Genomic DNA, 16,922 nt, shown 5'->3' with positions numbered 1-16,922 from the left:
TGAAAGACATATTAGGGAGCCATTAGTTGAGTGTCCCGTGTGGCGGAGGGCATGATAAGGAACAATAAAAATGAAGTTGGGAACGGTAGATCAAGAGCTAATTGTGGATGAAGTTTGCCTTAAATTCAACACTAGGTGGACTAGATTAGTGTTCTTGAAATTGAGAAACATAAAGAGCTTGACAGTGTCTTAAGAATCTTTTTTTTTTTTTTTTTTTTTTTTTAAAGATTTTATTTATTTTTCCCCCAAAGCCCCAGTACATAGTTGTCTGCCATAGCTGCACATCCTTCCAGTTGCTGTATGTGGGACGCGGCCTCAGCATGGCCGGAGGGGCGGTGCCTCGGTGCGCACCCGGGATCCGAACCCGGGCCGCCGGCAGCGGAGAGCACGCACTTAACCGCTAAGCCACGGGGCCGGCCCTTAAGAATCTTAATAGAAGCAATTTGCCTTATTACTGAAAGAAGAGGCAATGCTAATACTCTGAAAGTGTCTGTGAAGATCAAGAATATTTCTTTCATTCTTGTAACAATAGTTAATCAGAGGTTACCTTCTGTCCCATAAAGACCAGTTATGAATGAACCACCAATGTGTTTTCAGTCTCTTCTGATTCTGCCTTTTTTCTCTTCTTACATACTTCTGACATACCTAGATTTATCAAAATCTGTAACAGTTTTCAGAAACCTTCCTTTTGGAAATATTCTATAAACTAGACATGGTGCATTTTGAACACATAATAGACTTTCAAAAGAGAAAAGTTAAGTATTGTATAAATTACATCTTGAAGGTTTTTTGATGTTTTGCTTTACACATTGGGCTCCATGCGGCCACTTGAACCCAGAAGAAAACCCTACATAACTTCCAGTGGTTCAGGAAATATATTTGTCTTTAATCCTGTGTAGCCAAGATCATGTAAGAGGTATTTATTTATATATCATTATACTAATTGAAGTTCTGCACCTTGAATTCTTCAGTGGTAGATATAACTAATATAATAAATACTTAAAACTTTAATGGCAAAATTGTACAGGTAACCATAAATTAACCAATTAAAAAATGTTTAAACTGTTACAGGCTTTTATTATGTAATTTTAACCCAGTTATTGAAGCACTAAATCCTACCCTTTCAAGAGCTTCCATCTTTGCATTTGAGTTATGATATCTAGTTTTAAGAGAAATGCAGAAACTTAAGTTACTTAAGAATATAAACAGATCAGTGAGGCATGAACTGAATTCAATATGAACGTCCATCATGGGATTCTCATCTCCGTGTGGAAGATTGGGGTCTGGCATGTCTGTCTGATCATGTATCTACAGGGGCAGGGGAGAGAAGGAAGTAAACAAACATTGGAAAGGAAAGGGATTCCTATTTCTCAGACTGAAAAAGATCCTAAAGAGCTACACTTATTAATTCTAAAAAGGTAAAATTTGATGCCACGAGGGACTTCTTACAGTACTCAATTGATTGTGTAATGCTTGCCAAATTGGTGGTAATTTAGTCAGATAACATTCAAGAGAGAAGTAGGCTAACATTAAAGAGAGAAGGAGAGAGAAGAGAAAGGAAGAAGGGGAGAAGTATAAAGGTTAACATTTTAGATAAAGTTAGAGGTATTACTACAATTTTTAAAGATCATCTTATCTTTGAAAAAAATATGCAAATTTCCTGCAAATTCCATCTTTCCAGTATCTAATAAATGTTTCGTCAGGCTTCATTTCACAAAATATAGGAAACTACTAGAAAATCCTCTCTTCACTAATTTTCTGTTTTCTTAATCCAAATAGAATAGACCAGGTTCATTGTTTTATCTCATTCTCTTCTTAATAATTAAGATAGGTACTCACTAGTAAAGATAAATAACATTTGCCACTTACTAGCTGCGTGACTGACCTTAGAAGATAGAACTACATTATCTCCAAGGCTATTTTTATGACTAGAATTCTAAGTGCAGAGGCAATTATGTTATGGAAACGTGGAGTTTATAAAAGTCACTCAGAATTCCTTGGACTATGAACAGAGCATTCAGAAGCTTCTTCATTAATGAATCATTCACTTTTCCATTGCGAGTATACTTCATAGATAGAAATGTTTTCAGATCACAAAATAGTCTGTAAGAGAATTTTCCCATTCCTGGAGTAAGGCCAAGTTTGATACAGAGAAGTTGATGGTACAATAATACCCATCCTCTAAAATATGTCAATAGAACTCCAGAACCATAAACATGCATGCTTTTTCTTTTCATTATTTTGTCTTATAATAGTTGATTATCTATATGCCCAGCAGCAAAAAGCAATCAAGGATACCCTTATTGACTATTCTTCCATTTTGTGTAGCTACTCCTTCATCCAGGCAAATTTTGATAGTCAATAAGTATTTGTTTAACAAATGGACAAATATTCTTTGAATAGAAAGCACGAAAGGGGCAAAGAAGGGACAAATAATGGTTATAGCATACTTCCTTTTGTTTACCAGATACTGATCCTATTATCAGGGCTGCTCTAAGCCGATGCAGTGGGAGAGTCATATCGACAGAGAAGTGGGGAACAGGAATTTGCCTCTTCCAAATGGAGTTTCCAGTTTGACTGAGGTAACAATAACCTCTCCTTTGCTATCTTCTAGTTGCTGAATTTGCATCTACAAGATAGTTTACTAATTGTTTGTTTAGTATAAACAATATATTCAAATGCATGTATAATACTTACACTTCTAATAATTTCTCCCAGTCTTTCAACTCTTCCTTATTTTCTCCAAATTTGTCATCCCTCAGTTTGTTTCTAAGCTTCCCACCTTCTGCTATGAGTCTTCATATCAAAAATATTTGCAATATGCTCTTGACCTGATGCATTTTAACTTGCTCCCTGAATTAAGCTGTGCAGAAGCAAGCCCTCAGGTCTTGCCCTGAGGTAGTGAGGGCTCTGCTGCTCTTGCCCTTGACCATACAATTACCATATCCTACAGTAAGGTAACATAAAGCCTTCCGTTCTCATTCCGGGAAACCGATTTCATTAGGGAAACGAGAAAACACCCTTTAGAAATCTCATGTCACCCTCAGTGGGAGTAATTATGTTTTCGAAAATAATTTTTCCAGGAATGGAAAAGAAAAGAAAAACATTTTCTCCCAACTAGTTGGTATGTATGAATACAAAAGATTATTTGATTTTCACTGATTCCTAATCAGCAAAGTGATTTTCAATGCCTAAATTTCTGTCAACAAAACAATCACATAGTCTCGCAAATGATATGATTGGTTTCCTCCAATCACAAGGAGCCCATCACTTCACAAGACAGTTTAATCTATCGTTAGATGCTCAACTGGTTCTACCACCTGTGGTTTAATGGAGCATACCTGTTCCCACTGCAACATGATGCTTCTGCAAATACTTGAAGGTGTGCTCATTTCTTCCCCATGACAAATCTCTTTCTCCCTGAAAATATATCAACAGTATTTTAAACTATATTTTACATAATAAGTTTTCTAGATTTCCAAAGGTTGTGATGTAGATGTAAGTTTCAAATGGTCATCTTTAAAGAAGGAAATGAAAATAAGATTCCTTATCACATGCTAAGTGTGTGTGTGTTTATATATTATATTATATTGTATTATATTATATTGTATTGTGTTATATTATATTATATTATATTATATTATATTATATTATATTATATTATATATATAAACAACCCAGTAGAATGTTCATGTACTTAAGGATGCATGTACAATGGCACATATTGCAGCATTGATTGAAAGAGATAGATACTGGAAAAAACCTAAGTGTCTATAAATCCGAGAGTGAAGAAACATAATATTTTAGTGCAGTGGAATACACTCAGTTATTAACATCATTTTTGTAGATGAATATGTATAAAATTTAAAAGCAGAGTTTTGGGGGGAAAATAATATTGGTGAAATTATTATGTGCACTTTTTTAAAAACCAAAAATAGTGTATGGACACACTTATGAAAGAAATGTTTAAAAATATCCAAAGGAGTAATACAAATTCTAAACAGTGTGAGAAGGAAATAAAAGGGAAGGGCTCAAGAGCTGTATAAAAGAGACTTAAACTGAATCAATAATATTGCAAATATTTTTAAAAGTCTAAATGGGCAAATGTAAATATTTACTATATACATAATGATGAATTCAGGAAAGATTATTTTAAATTTTATTCTCTATGCTCTTATATCTTGAATATTTGGCATTAAAAGTAATCTTCAAAAAATTAGAAACAATACATTTTAATGAGCAAAACTTTGTAAAATTACAAATAAAATATAATGAAGAAGTTTCCATTCATAATAGAAACTAAAAAAAGATAAAATATAAAGTTTTCTTATATTTTTAAAATTAAAAATTTAATTAATTTTTGGATAAAATTAAACATATATGAGAACTAGAAAAAATCATAGGTGAAATATTTTTTAGAATCTTTGAGTTGGCAACTCCTTTCTAAACATGACATTTATGCTGTAGTTGAAAAGGATTCATTGATTTATGGCCTAATCATTTTTAGCTTTGATATATCAAAGAAAAAGCACAGCAAACATTAAATAAAAATGTTCATTGCAGCATTATTCACTATAGCCAAGAAATGGAAGCAACCTAAATGTCCCTCGACTGATGATTGGATCAAGAAGATGTGGTATATATATACAATGGAATACTACTCAGCCGTAAAAAAAGACAAAATCGTCCCATTTGCAACAACGTGGATGGACCTGGAGGGTATTATGTTAAGTGAAATAAGCCAGAAAGAGAAAGACAAACACTGTATGATCTCACTCATATGTGGAATATAAACCAACACAAGGACAGAGAAAACTGTATTATTGTTACCGGGGCAATGGGGGTAGGGGGTAGGGGGTAGGCACAAGGGGTGAAGGGAGACGTATATATGGTAATGGACAAACAAAAACGTACGACCCAAAATTTCAAAATGTTATAAACTATTAAAACACCAATTTAAAACAAACAACAAATAAGTCATACTGAAAAATATGTTCAACACATTTGATTGACAAAAGACTAATTCCTTATAAATCAAAATACTGGTAGAAATGAAAATAAATATCAATAACCAAGACAAAAAATAAGCAAAGGCGTACACAAGCACCTCAAAAGAACAGAAATACTCTACAACAGTTCTACAACAATAATGAGAACTTTTCACCTTACAGATTGGAAAAGCTTCAGAATAGTTAGGGAGAATTTGATGGAAGTATACTTTTATTCATTGTCAATGAGAGTCTAATTAGAAACATGCATTTCACATATTGCTGAATATATTTAAAGCAGCAAAAACACAACATTCTTAATCCAAAAGAGAAGACATAAAATGCTCAATTTAAAAAAAGACACCTTTTCATTATGATTTAAAGAAATACAAAATACAAACAATGATAAATTTGAACAACAAGCTTTTAATTGTCAGTTAAATTGGCAAAGGTGATATAATCTATGCAGAAATAGAATTATAATGATGTACCCCTGAAATTTATACAATGTTATAAACCAATGTTACTGCAATGAACAATAACAAAAAAATTTAGCAAAGATGGCAAAGAAAAGTCATGCATATAGAGACATAAAGAACATCATGAAAAAGACTAGTAAATGTACACCTGAAGTCACAGAAGAGGAAGAGAGAGCAAAGCTAAGCAATAGTTGAAGAGATGCTGGTTGAGAGTTCTCCGAAACTGAAGTGCACATCAAGCCATAGAATCAAGATGTTCTATACGCCACTAGCGGAGTAAATGCAAGATCATAGTACAACCTAGAATTGCTGGAGCAGGAAGCACACAATCCAAAAGTGAGTCAATGGGAATTATGGAGAGACGGATCAATCATCTATTTCTTCTGACCTATATGTGAGCATTAGTAACACAAAATTACATATTAACTGTTGGTTCAATGTGTATTTTACAGCTTGGAGTTCTCCATCTCAACCAGGTCACATGTAATCCCAGTGCCAGCCTCTTATCTGAGTCTTTAATAGGCCATTCCGTTGCTCTTTGTGGCTAGAAGCTTCCTAGAAAAGTGGATCCCATGATGGTGTTCCTGTTGTCACACCTCTTCACTATAAATCCAATAAATTACACTTTCTTCATTAAATATTTTTATATGTAATTCCAGAGGCAATGTTGGTGAAATTCTACAACCACAAAACAAATTCTCTGTACCCCTTAGGATAATGTCCTGGGAGAGGGACTTCAGGCAGGGAAAGAAAACTCATATCTGGGGTAGCAGTCGATTCCGATAAGGACAAATCACCATACACTGCATGGAGGAAGAGGTGTGATGTAACTGACTTGCCGCGGAATGGATGTGGCCTCTCTGGGGAATGGCACCATATCAAGTTCTCAGCATCAGTCCCTTCTGCTGTTCAAGCATTCGGGAGCAGTAGTAGCAGTTATAAGACCAACCTTAAAAGGGAGTCCATGCTTTAGTCTCAGACGGGCATTGATGTGAGATACAAAAATCCACACACTTCGTGCCTACTCACGTAGGTGCATCCTCATTCTTCTCTACCAGTCTACTTTTCTATGATTTTCCCATTTTGATCTTTCAAGACCCCTAACAAACCAGCAGAGCCATTTTTCACTGTGCAGGTATTCATATTTATTTTTACTTATGACCAATTCTTCACCCAAATTTGATAACTAAGTGAAATGTTTATGACTCTTCTCAATAATAGAATTTTCCTTCACCAGTGTCCATTAGGGTCATCTGTGTGGGCTGTAACACAGCCATAGTCCATTTTTTGGCTTGCCCCAAGACATAGAATCAAGCCATCCATAGAAACCCTTCCATGAGGCCATAAAATTGAGCTGAAGTAAAGCTATTGATGCAATAGAAATAGGTGATAACTGTGCCTGATTGGGCTGATTACCTGTGCCTTTAAATCTGCTTCAGCTTGGTCCCAGATGTACCAATTCCAATATATGATGGCTTACTGCTCTGACAGCTAGAAATTGTGACTTATTAAATTTGATAATACTTAGTTCATGGTGAGCAGTGCTATTCACGTAGTTACTTAATAACCCATGGTCAGGAACTTAGTCTCAGATAAGGTCCCATAGCATCCTAGGATTTGCTTTTCAATCAGCAGGTGGTTCTCTGCTGCAGAATGCAGGGCTTTTTTTCTGGAATCCTAGGAGTTAGCATTGTCACTCATCTAATTGGCTTTGCCAAAAAATCTACACAGTGTCCTTATTTATTACCAATATTTCTGTTTCATTGGTTTTCCTGATTCATATAGACTGAATGGCAGGGCAGCTAGCACTGATGACTGGACTTAGTACAGGAACTCACTGAAAACCAGAAATCCTATGTGTCAACCTAAAATTGACCCAAAGCGGTGTTTACAAGGCGGCTTTATGCTCCCTCCAAAATTCAAAGAGTCTGCCAGCACTGTGCTTGTTTCTCAGAGGCAAGGAGTATAAAACAAAGTCACATGTATTTTATGTTATGGGTGGATTCTGTAGTACGCCCCAGAGTATTGGACCCTTTAAAACCTGAATTATTTGGCAGGTCCCCAGAAAATTTATAGGGATTGTCTGTTACCCTCTTTTATGTCACTTTCTGCTCACAGGTTCAATCACTGAATGCCTTCAATGCAGTGGACTAGTATGATGTTCTATTGATTATCATGACCATTAAGTTCCCTTAGAACTATATTGTGACAGAAAGCAAGAGAGTTAATATAGAAATGGACAAACTCTAAAAGTTTCAGAGGGTTAGAGAATGACTGATGTAATTTTTTAATTGTTAAAATTCTATCACAACATAGAATTGAGAGGTTTTCTTCAACTTTTTGTTGGCATTTCAGTTCCTTTGTGGTATCCTTCATGTATTTAGTTCTGAGATAGTATATATCAGAATTTCAAGATGTTGAAAATACAGCATATTTTGTGGCAAGGATCTTCTCCAAAGAAAAGTATTTATGATAAAATACAAATTTTGTCAAAAAATTAAAACACCTATGGTGAAACATTGGATCTTAACTCTGCTATCAGATTCTACCACCCCTCCCCCTTTTGATCCTCTAAAGATTATCTTAAAATGCCTTTACAGTCCCCTAATTTGTTTCTCCTGGAGATCTGTTACTCTGCATTCCTGGAAATTATACCCCTGATGCTTTTCTCTTTGTCCTGTGGCTAACTTGAATCATATTATTGCCAGTTGTTTACACTTGGGGAAACTGAAGATTCTTCACCTTCTCTCCTAAGCCAGCATCTTGGGATACACTTTCCACTGGCCATATCATCTCTTCTAGAGTCTATGTCACATCAGCTCCTTTAAATAGCCTCTGAGCTATGCATTATTAAGTTTCTGTTCCTTGTCTGAAGTACTGCTCATCCACTTAGCTCACACATATAGCACAGGTAACACATTTTGAGAGGTGAAGAAACCAAGTCTGCTCTGGCTTTTGGTAGCATCCTTCTTGCTTTTTAAAATATTCAGGTTATCACAAACACTTTAGGGTAATCCTCATCTACCAGGGATAAGTCCCTATTTTCATGGAGTTTAGCTCAATCAGGGATAAATATATTAATCAAATGATGGTGTGAGTTAATGTGGTGATATAAGTAGGGAGCCATATCATACAGAGCCTTATTAAATAGGTTAAAGAGGGTTTTTTCTCCTTTATTGTAAGAGTAATGAACAGGAATTGAAAAACTTTAAAGGGATTAGTGACCTGATCAAAAGCAAGTAATCTGCTCAAGGTCACACAACAGTAATACAGTCAATGTTCAAATCTAAGTCTTTTGACAAGCAGCTCAAGACACTTTTCTTTATAGTGTTTTCAATTAGCTAAAGTAATTTTCACATTCATTCAAATGTTCACTTCTTCTTTCACTGTTTTTATACAATTAAATGTATTTCTCTGTTTCTCAGTGGTGCAGGAAAAGCCTACAGAGATCTATGAGCCAGACAGATAAAAAGAAATTATCATATTATCCTATTACTTTGAAATGTGCATATTAAAAAAGTTTATTACCAAATTATGTATATTTTTTATTTTAGACAAAATATAACATGAGATTCTACCTTACACAATGTCTCATTTCTAACTGAAAGACAGTTATTTGCCTTGAATAGTTTCCCTTAGAGAGAAATTAAACTAAAAATGCATTACTGTCAGTATTATGAATGTCCCTTTTTGCTTTTATTGAAACTAGAGTAATTTGAAATATTTCATAGGAGCAAAAGCTTTCTTAAAGTCTATGAACTTTTGGGTTTTTGTTTTGTTTGTTTGAATGTTATGAGTGCCTAAGTAGCTAATAATGAGTATAGTTAACCAAATAACATGATTTCTGAATTTCTTAGCACATTGATTTTCATTGTTTACTAGTTTTAATGTAACTTTTTATAAAATGCCTAGAAAGAAGGCTCAATCTCAAATTAGAGCAATTAATTCACCAAGGATTGAAAAAAAGGATGACATTAACAAGCTTTTTAATGAATCCTACCTCCCTAATGCTTTGGTGCTCTAGGCTGCTTAGGACAAAATCATACAGCACAGACATTTATTCAAGAAGAAGAGGAAGAATCATAAGACCAGGCCTCATTCTCTGAACAGAATATGAGGGACCTGCGTGGTATCAAGTCAGGGGACATTGGTAAGATATCTTCTTCCTGTCCCTGTTCTAGATCTAATCTGCTGACTCTCCTCTCTCCCTATTGATGAAACTGTATTCTAATATTAGGAAGAAATGAACATGTACAAATGCCTGGGAGTGGTAACTGATGGATTTAAATTTACACTGAGGTGTAAATTACAGTTCTGCTACCCTTACTGGAAGGTAGATTTTGAGCATAGAAAAGAGCAAAAAACCTCAGGTTTCAGAAGAACTAGAATGCTATGGAAAGAAGCAAAAGTTGGGTGCAGTGAGGTGAGAAAAGACGAAATTCCCAAGATTCCTTCAGTATTTTACTTAGTGATGGCTCTACTAGGGATGCGTTCAGAAAAGATTCGCTGGACTTGGGAAGATAAGAAGGCAAACAACAAAGTGCGAAACTAGTTTCCATTCTTGGCATAAAGGAGAGACTAATGTTTACATAAGTCTATTTGCCTTTTAAGAACTGAGGGATTTAGACCGGCCTGGTGGCATAGCAGTTAAGTGCGTGTTCCGCTTCAGTGGGCCGCCTGGGGTTCGCAGGTTCAGATCCCACGCACACACACTCACTCACGGCTTGTCAAGCCATGCTGTGGCTGGGTCCCATATAAAGTAAGGGAAGATGGGCACAGATGTTAGCCCAGGGTCAATCTTCCTCCGGAAAAATAAAACGAAAAAAAAAAAAAAGAGGAGGATTGGCATTGGATGTTAGCTCAGGGCTAATCTTCCTCACCAAAAAAAAAAAAAAAAAAGAATTGAGGGATTTGGAAAGTAAACTTAAAAATTCTAATCAACGTTAATAAATCCCCTAATGGTCCTTAAAGCCGAGGGTAGATATCCAGCTGTGGGTCCTCGTTGCCAATCGGGTGAGTGTTTAACATGGTTCATCATCACTAAGAACTTCATGTTTGATCCAAATGCAGAGTGTTGCACAGCTACTCATAGCACATACTAAAAAGTTTGTGTTGAAATGGTCCAGTTTTAAAGATTTTCTTCCCTATTCTATGACTTCTAACTTAAGAGGAAACTGGAATTATCTTAACCCATCAGAGAAAGCCCATTAAATGAAAGATTTGAAATGTAAGCTCCTAATTACATATAATTTCATATTTTAAAGTATTGTTAGTTATTGGAAAATAATATGGTATAGGTGTAATTGGTGTTGGGGCAGGAATCTCATAAACTAAGAATCCTCACTTAAATCTATATACTTATATTAAATAAGCAGAGTTGCTATCCCCTGATTGGGAAAATTCAGTTTTGTATTCTTAAATATATTCATCTGTATAGATTTTTCAGGCATGTAAATTAGGAAACTCATAAGATAGGAGAAATGTCTAAATTCTTGCCCACCAAAGAATCAGGTGCTCATTCTGTTTTTCCATCATATTCATGTTTATCTGCTTTAGTAGCTACTGCTTTCGTACAGTGGATGCATCAATACTCTCCATATAAAGTCATTCCACATTTTATTTCCAGACCAGTAGTCATGACATCTTTTTTCCAAATTTTTTGATATTTAGCTTTTGCTTAGATGATATCTAGGAAAAGACTTGTTAATACCCATTAAATACTCTCCATATCATCTTCTTCATTACTTTCACCACAGTTTGATAAATTGCAAGAAAACATTCAAATTATTTATAGATAAAATATTGATTTGAGGATTTGAAGGAATTTTGTCCTAATAAAGAGAATTTATCAATACTAGTGGCATTTCAGAAATTTTCTTGGGTCTCAGGTAGTGGATCTCAGTTTCTCTCATGGCAGCCATGATATTCCTGTTCCTTAGTGTGTAAATAATGGGGTTTAGAATGGGGGTGAAAATGATGAAAAATATGGCAAGAACTTTATCAACAGGGTAGGTGGTAAAGGGCGACACATAGATGAAGATGCAAGGTCCGAAGAATAACATCACTATGGTGATATGGGACACCAGTGTAGAAAATGCCTTGGCCATTGCAACAGAAGAATTAAACCAGACGGTGACATGAATGATGATGTAAGAGCTGACCAAGAGAGAGAAAGTGCTCAGGGAAAGAATCCCACTATTGACTGCAATTAGTATCTCAATGATGTAAGAGTCCAGGCAGGCAAGTTTGGTCACTCGAGGAAGGTCACAAAACAAGCTGTCTACTACACTGGGGCCACAAAAAGGCAAGTTCACAGTAAATGATAACTGGCTTAATGTGTGCACCAAGCCCACAGCCCAGGAGATGGTGACCAGGACAGTGCACGTCCTTCGGCTCATGATGACCACATAGTGTAGGGGTTTGCACATGGCTACATATCTGTCATACGCCACGGAGACAAGTAGTACCATCTCCCCTCCAGTGAAAAGGTGAACAAAGAAAATCTGGGCTATGCAGGTGCTGAAGGATATGGTCTCGTCACTCAGAAAATCTGCAATCATCTTAGGGGTAGCAAAAGAAGCCTGACAGATGTCCACAAAGGAAAGGTTTCCCAGGAGGAAGTACATGGGGGAGCGCAGGCTGTTATCGGAAGTCACCGTGATGATAATGAGAAGGTTTCCCAGCGCTGTGACCACATACAACACAGAGAAGAAAACAAAAAAGAAAAGCTGGAGTTCCTGAGAACTAGAGAGTCCCAGCAATACAAATTCAGACACCACTTGAAGAATTGGACTGTTCCATGGATCCAGGCTGCGGACTTGCTCTGGAACAATCCAAAGGGTGGGAAAATAGGAAGGGATCAGAATTGCCAACTAAGAACACTTTTAACGTGAAGGATTCTGAGATCCCAGATGTGATGTGTATTTGCTGAATAGAAAATTATTGAAGAGACGATGATAATATACCCGGAGAGTAGGAAAGAGCTTATGAGCATGTCTAACTAATTTGATCAGTCTCATTAGAACCCATTGAGTTTTTCGATAGTCTTCATAATCTGTTACACAGCAGTAAATAGCTCACTCGTGAGCCAACTAGTGATCACAAGACTAGAGGAGTGATTTAAAGCCAGCTCTACAGCCTTTGTAGATTGGCAAAAATAATTTAGATCTGTTGGTCTTGTGGTCATTTTCCATCATTAGTTTTAATAACTCTCAAGAGACACTCATGGCTGTGTGTTATTGTGTGATATAAAGTCACATTGTTTGCCTTTAGGCTAATTATTTTTTTCTGAGCTTTAATTTCACATCTCAGAAAAGATGGGAGATAGTAAAAATATCTACTTTACAGAAAGTTTTAAAGCTAAAATATAAAGTGACATTTTTCTAACAAAATAATTACAATACAGTAGATGTTCTTAATATGTTAAATATCTCCATAATAACAAATATTTACCTTACTGGTATTGCAGGAATCTCACACAATTTAGCCAATTCTTACCAGGGAGATACTGTTGAATATACATTATCTAGGTCTATAGTTAACAACCCAATTTGTCAGTTATTCATGTGTATAATTTCTTAAAATGCATATTATAACTTTAATTATCTCAGACTCATCTTTGCTTGGTTATTTACAAGCAACACCTAAATTTTCCATTTTCTTTGCCCATCAGTATTAGATTTAGGCTAATTTATGTTTCTCCTGCTTAGTGTTCTCTACGACCTTATTCATACATCTTTATAATTAATGAAATAATAAAGTTGTTTTAGAAATTTCTTTTTTTCACATAAAAAGATGAAAAATGATCAAATTATAAATGTCCCATGCTCCTAAAATATATATTTTGTTGGAAATCAGAATAACCCTAATAACTAGTTCAAATTTACATGTCACTTTTTTTTTGTCCTGTAAAGATACAGCCCTGCTTATATAAATCTAATTTCATTCAACTGGAAAAACTTTGAAGAAGTTCTGTGTTAGGAAGCTTATCAGTTCAGATAATTAACTATTGACTACAGTCATAGAACCTAAGAGTGCAACACATGATCCTAGCCCCATGTAAGAGCACAAACATCTTCCACTGCTGATTTATTTCACACAAGAAGCTGAAGTCTTCCTATGTCCCTAGGATATAACCCCAGCCTCTCATTTTTTTTCCTCAGCTTTACTGAAGTATAATTGACAAAAAAAATCGCATATATTTAAGGTGTACAAAGAGATGTTTTGATATATGTATACATTGTGAAATGATTACCACAATCAAGCTAATTAACACATTTATCACCTTATGTAGTTACCTTTTTTGGGGAGGTGAAAACAATTAAGATCTACTCTCTTAGCAAATTCCAAGTATATAATACATTGTTGTTAACTATTGTCATCATGCTATACATTAGATCTCAAGAATTTATTCATCTTGCATATCTGAAACTTTGTATCCTTTGATCAACAAAGTCTCTCATTTATAATGAGATATATATAGATGCAATGACAAATCACACAGGGAAGCCCTCAAATAGAGAATCATATCATGTACTCCTATTGAAAGAATGTTCAGAGAAGCATTTGACTGGTCCACGTTTTGAATACACATTATTGTGGACTCTGCAGTCACAGGAAAAATTAAGATGATCCATAAAAATTAAATGAATGCATTAGCAACAATGAAGCAGTGTTTATAGTAATTTATGAGAAAAATAATTGAGAAGATTCTGAAATATATTGTAAATTATTTTTGAGTATTTTATTTAAACATGTTTTATTTATTACTTTATCCCATTTGTGACTCACTTTTTTCTGTTTCCCCATTTCAAAAACAAAGTTGTTCTTGCTGGAGTTTATGGATTGTTACGTAAAATGATGAACTCTACCTAATGAAAATGTTTCCTGTATGAATGTAATGTATATGAACTAAAGGAATGAGGTAAATTTCTAGTGAATAATGAAAAATAATTTTAAAATCTGAAAAAGAATGGAAAAGAAAGTTTTTATTTGTTGACATCTTCTAGATAGTATCTGTTGATTTAGATGTTTATGTATATGTTGTGACCTTTTTGCTCGTGTATGTGTTGCGTATGTAAGATTGTCCTTCCTTGGGTACTCTCCCTCTGCCCTAGGGCACTATATAGTTTCCTTATATTTTATAGTTACTCTTTTATTATAGTTAATACTTCTTTATACTAAACTTTTTAACCTACTTCAATGTACTCACAAGAGACTTGAATTTGGATAATTTAATTAGGCAGAGAGCCAGTAGCAGGAGAGGCTTCTATTTTGCTAGGGGAGATCTGATAGGTACACAGTGGCTCTGGATCACTGTGTTGTTTCTAGTACTATGGCTAACCTGGTGGTATTTTTCAGACAACAGATGACAAAGGTTGCAGTAACAACAGCTTCCTTGACAGCCTAGGTCTCCTGTGTTGTTCTGGGAGACATCTCTGGATGCCCAGTCTAGTCTATTCTTCTAGACTTTTCAACTATTTTGTAAATACATAATTGTCTATATTAAATCATTTTATGTTTAAAATAACTGTAATGGTTTCTGCTATCTGCAATGGATTCCTGACTGGTCTACCAAAGAATTATCATCGTTATACCCAATGTGAAATCAATTGGGGTTGAAATCAGCAAACAGCTAAGAGTCATGAAAATCTGCTAGAAGAAATCATGATGTTCTGGAAAAAAGAAAGTAAAATGTTTCCACGATCTTTTCACATGAAAATAATCAGCTTTTTTTTTTTTGCCTTCCCCTGATTATGGAAGAAAAATTGGCAGTTTAATTTCTTTAAGAATATACTTATAAGCCTAATATTTCCCTCTTAATGATATTTTTCAGCTCTTTGATATCTGCACAGAATCTTGAGTTTATAGCTCCAAGTAGTTTAAGAAAGGGCATCAGAGAAACCATTCTGTTGCTTAAAGCCTTAGAATGGTTTCTTATTGTAATTATAACATAAATCAAACTCGTTATATTCCCTTCATAGACCCATGCATGTATTGGACACTACTAGTATCTCCAATTTTAATTCTAATTATTTTCACATTCACTTAAATATCTCAATCAATTTGAACTTTATTGTGTTCTTCAAATATACCAAGTTCATTACCATCTTCAGGATTTTGCACTACCTGTTCCCTCTGCCTAGAATGCTCTGCTTCTGGATGTTCACATGCTTGACTCTTTCAGTTAACCTAGATATCAACCAAAATGTCACCACATCAAGAAGGCCCTGCTTGAAGACAGAACGTAAACTGATTACCTCCACCCCACACTCTCTATCTGTCTATCATCTATTTTGCTTTGCTTTTTTCTTTCTTCAGGACGATATCTCTTCCTGGAACCATGCTGTTTATTTTCTATCCAGAGGAGGAGTGACTTTACTTGTTTCATTAATAACTCTTTCTCCCAGTGCCTAGAATAGTCCTGACAAATGAGAAAGCCTCAATAAATGCAGTATTTGGAAATGAATAAGTTAATTTCAGATGCAATTCTCCAGTCTTGATTTTCTTATTCTTTTTTCTTCAGTTAGGCTACAGGCTGATTTAACAACCTCCTCACGGAAGCTTTCACTTCCTGGTTGCGAAGGGTATAAATCACAGGATTCAACAATGGAAAGATCACTGTGTGAAAGAGAGAAACAACCTTGTCAGCTGGGAAGGCTCTGAAGGGGCGAGTGTAGATGAAGATGGCAGGTCCAAACATAAGAAATATAATGATGATATGGGTGGTGCATGTGGACAAGGCCTTGCTCTTCCCCTCGGAGGAGGACCCACGTACACGGCAGAGGATGACCGCATAGGAGGCCAGAAGCCCTAGGAAGCACAGGAGGGTCATGAGACCACTGTTGAAGACCATCAGGAGCTCCACCACAAAGGTGTCTGTGCAGGCCAGCTTGATGACCTGAGGCACATCACAGAAGAAGTTATCCAGTCGGTTTGGGCCACAGAAGGGCAAGTGGAGGATGATGGCTACCTGGATAATGGAGTGGACAAAGCCTCCAAGCCACAGAGCCAACAGCAAGACATAGCAGGCTCTAGGGTTCATGACAGTTGAATAGTGTAAAGGACGACAGATTGCCATGTAGCGGTCAAAGGCCATCACAACAAGGAGTAACTCCTCCCCTCCTCCAAGGAAGTGCAAGAAAAAGATCTGAGTGATGCAGCCTCTGTAGGAGATCACCTTCTTCTCAGAGAGGAAGTCCACCAGCATCCTGGGAGCCACAATGAAGGAGTAGGATGCATCCAGGAAGGCCAAGTTGCCCAGAAAGGAGTATAGGGGAGCTGTGAGACCAGGGTCTAATCTGATGGTGAGGATGATGAGGAAATTTCCAGGTAGGATGATGAGGTAGAAAATTAAAACTAGCACAAAGACCATGAGCTGAATATCTCGAGACTGGGTCAGACCAAGGAGGACGAATTCTGTCACCACCGTACCATTCTCGCTCTCCATCTCCTC

The 16,922-nt window shown here is 35.9% G+C and overlaps 2 protein-coding genes across 2 annotated transcripts; both read right to left on the bottom strand.

The window, feature by feature from the left end:
- Positions 1–11,298: 11,298 nt before the first annotated feature.
- On the bottom strand, positions 11,299–12,268 carry LOC101387865 (olfactory receptor 4K5-like). Its single transcript, XM_004421961.2, is given in 2 exon segments — positions 11,299–12,243; positions 12,245–12,268. Coding segments are annotated over 2 exon segments (969 nt in total).
- Positions 12,269–15,978: 3,710 nt separating this feature from the next.
- Positions 15,979–16,922, bottom strand: LOC101390798 (olfactory receptor 4N2-like). Its single transcript, XM_004421335.2, has one exon. It carries the CDS (start codon positions 16,914–16,916, stop codon positions 15,993–15,995), a length of 924 nt encoding a protein of 307 aa, XP_004421392.2. The 5' UTR covers positions 16,917–16,922; the 3' UTR covers positions 15,979–15,992.

Source organism: Ceratotherium simum, chromosome 3 (assembly GCF_057802395.1).
Source record: "Ceratotherium simum simum isolate JZ-2026a chromosome 3, ASM5780239v1, whole genome shotgun sequence".
Classification (NCBI taxonomy): Eukaryota; Metazoa; Chordata; class Mammalia; order Perissodactyla; family Rhinocerotidae; genus Ceratotherium; species Ceratotherium simum.
This window is presented reverse-complemented; position numbering and strand designations above follow the sequence as displayed.

Excerpts from the sequence above, each read along its gene's own strand:
- LOC101390798 (XM_004421335.2), bottom strand. The coding sequence starts at position 16,916 with ATGGAGAGCGAGAATGGTACGGTGGTGACAGAATTCGTCCTCCTTGGT.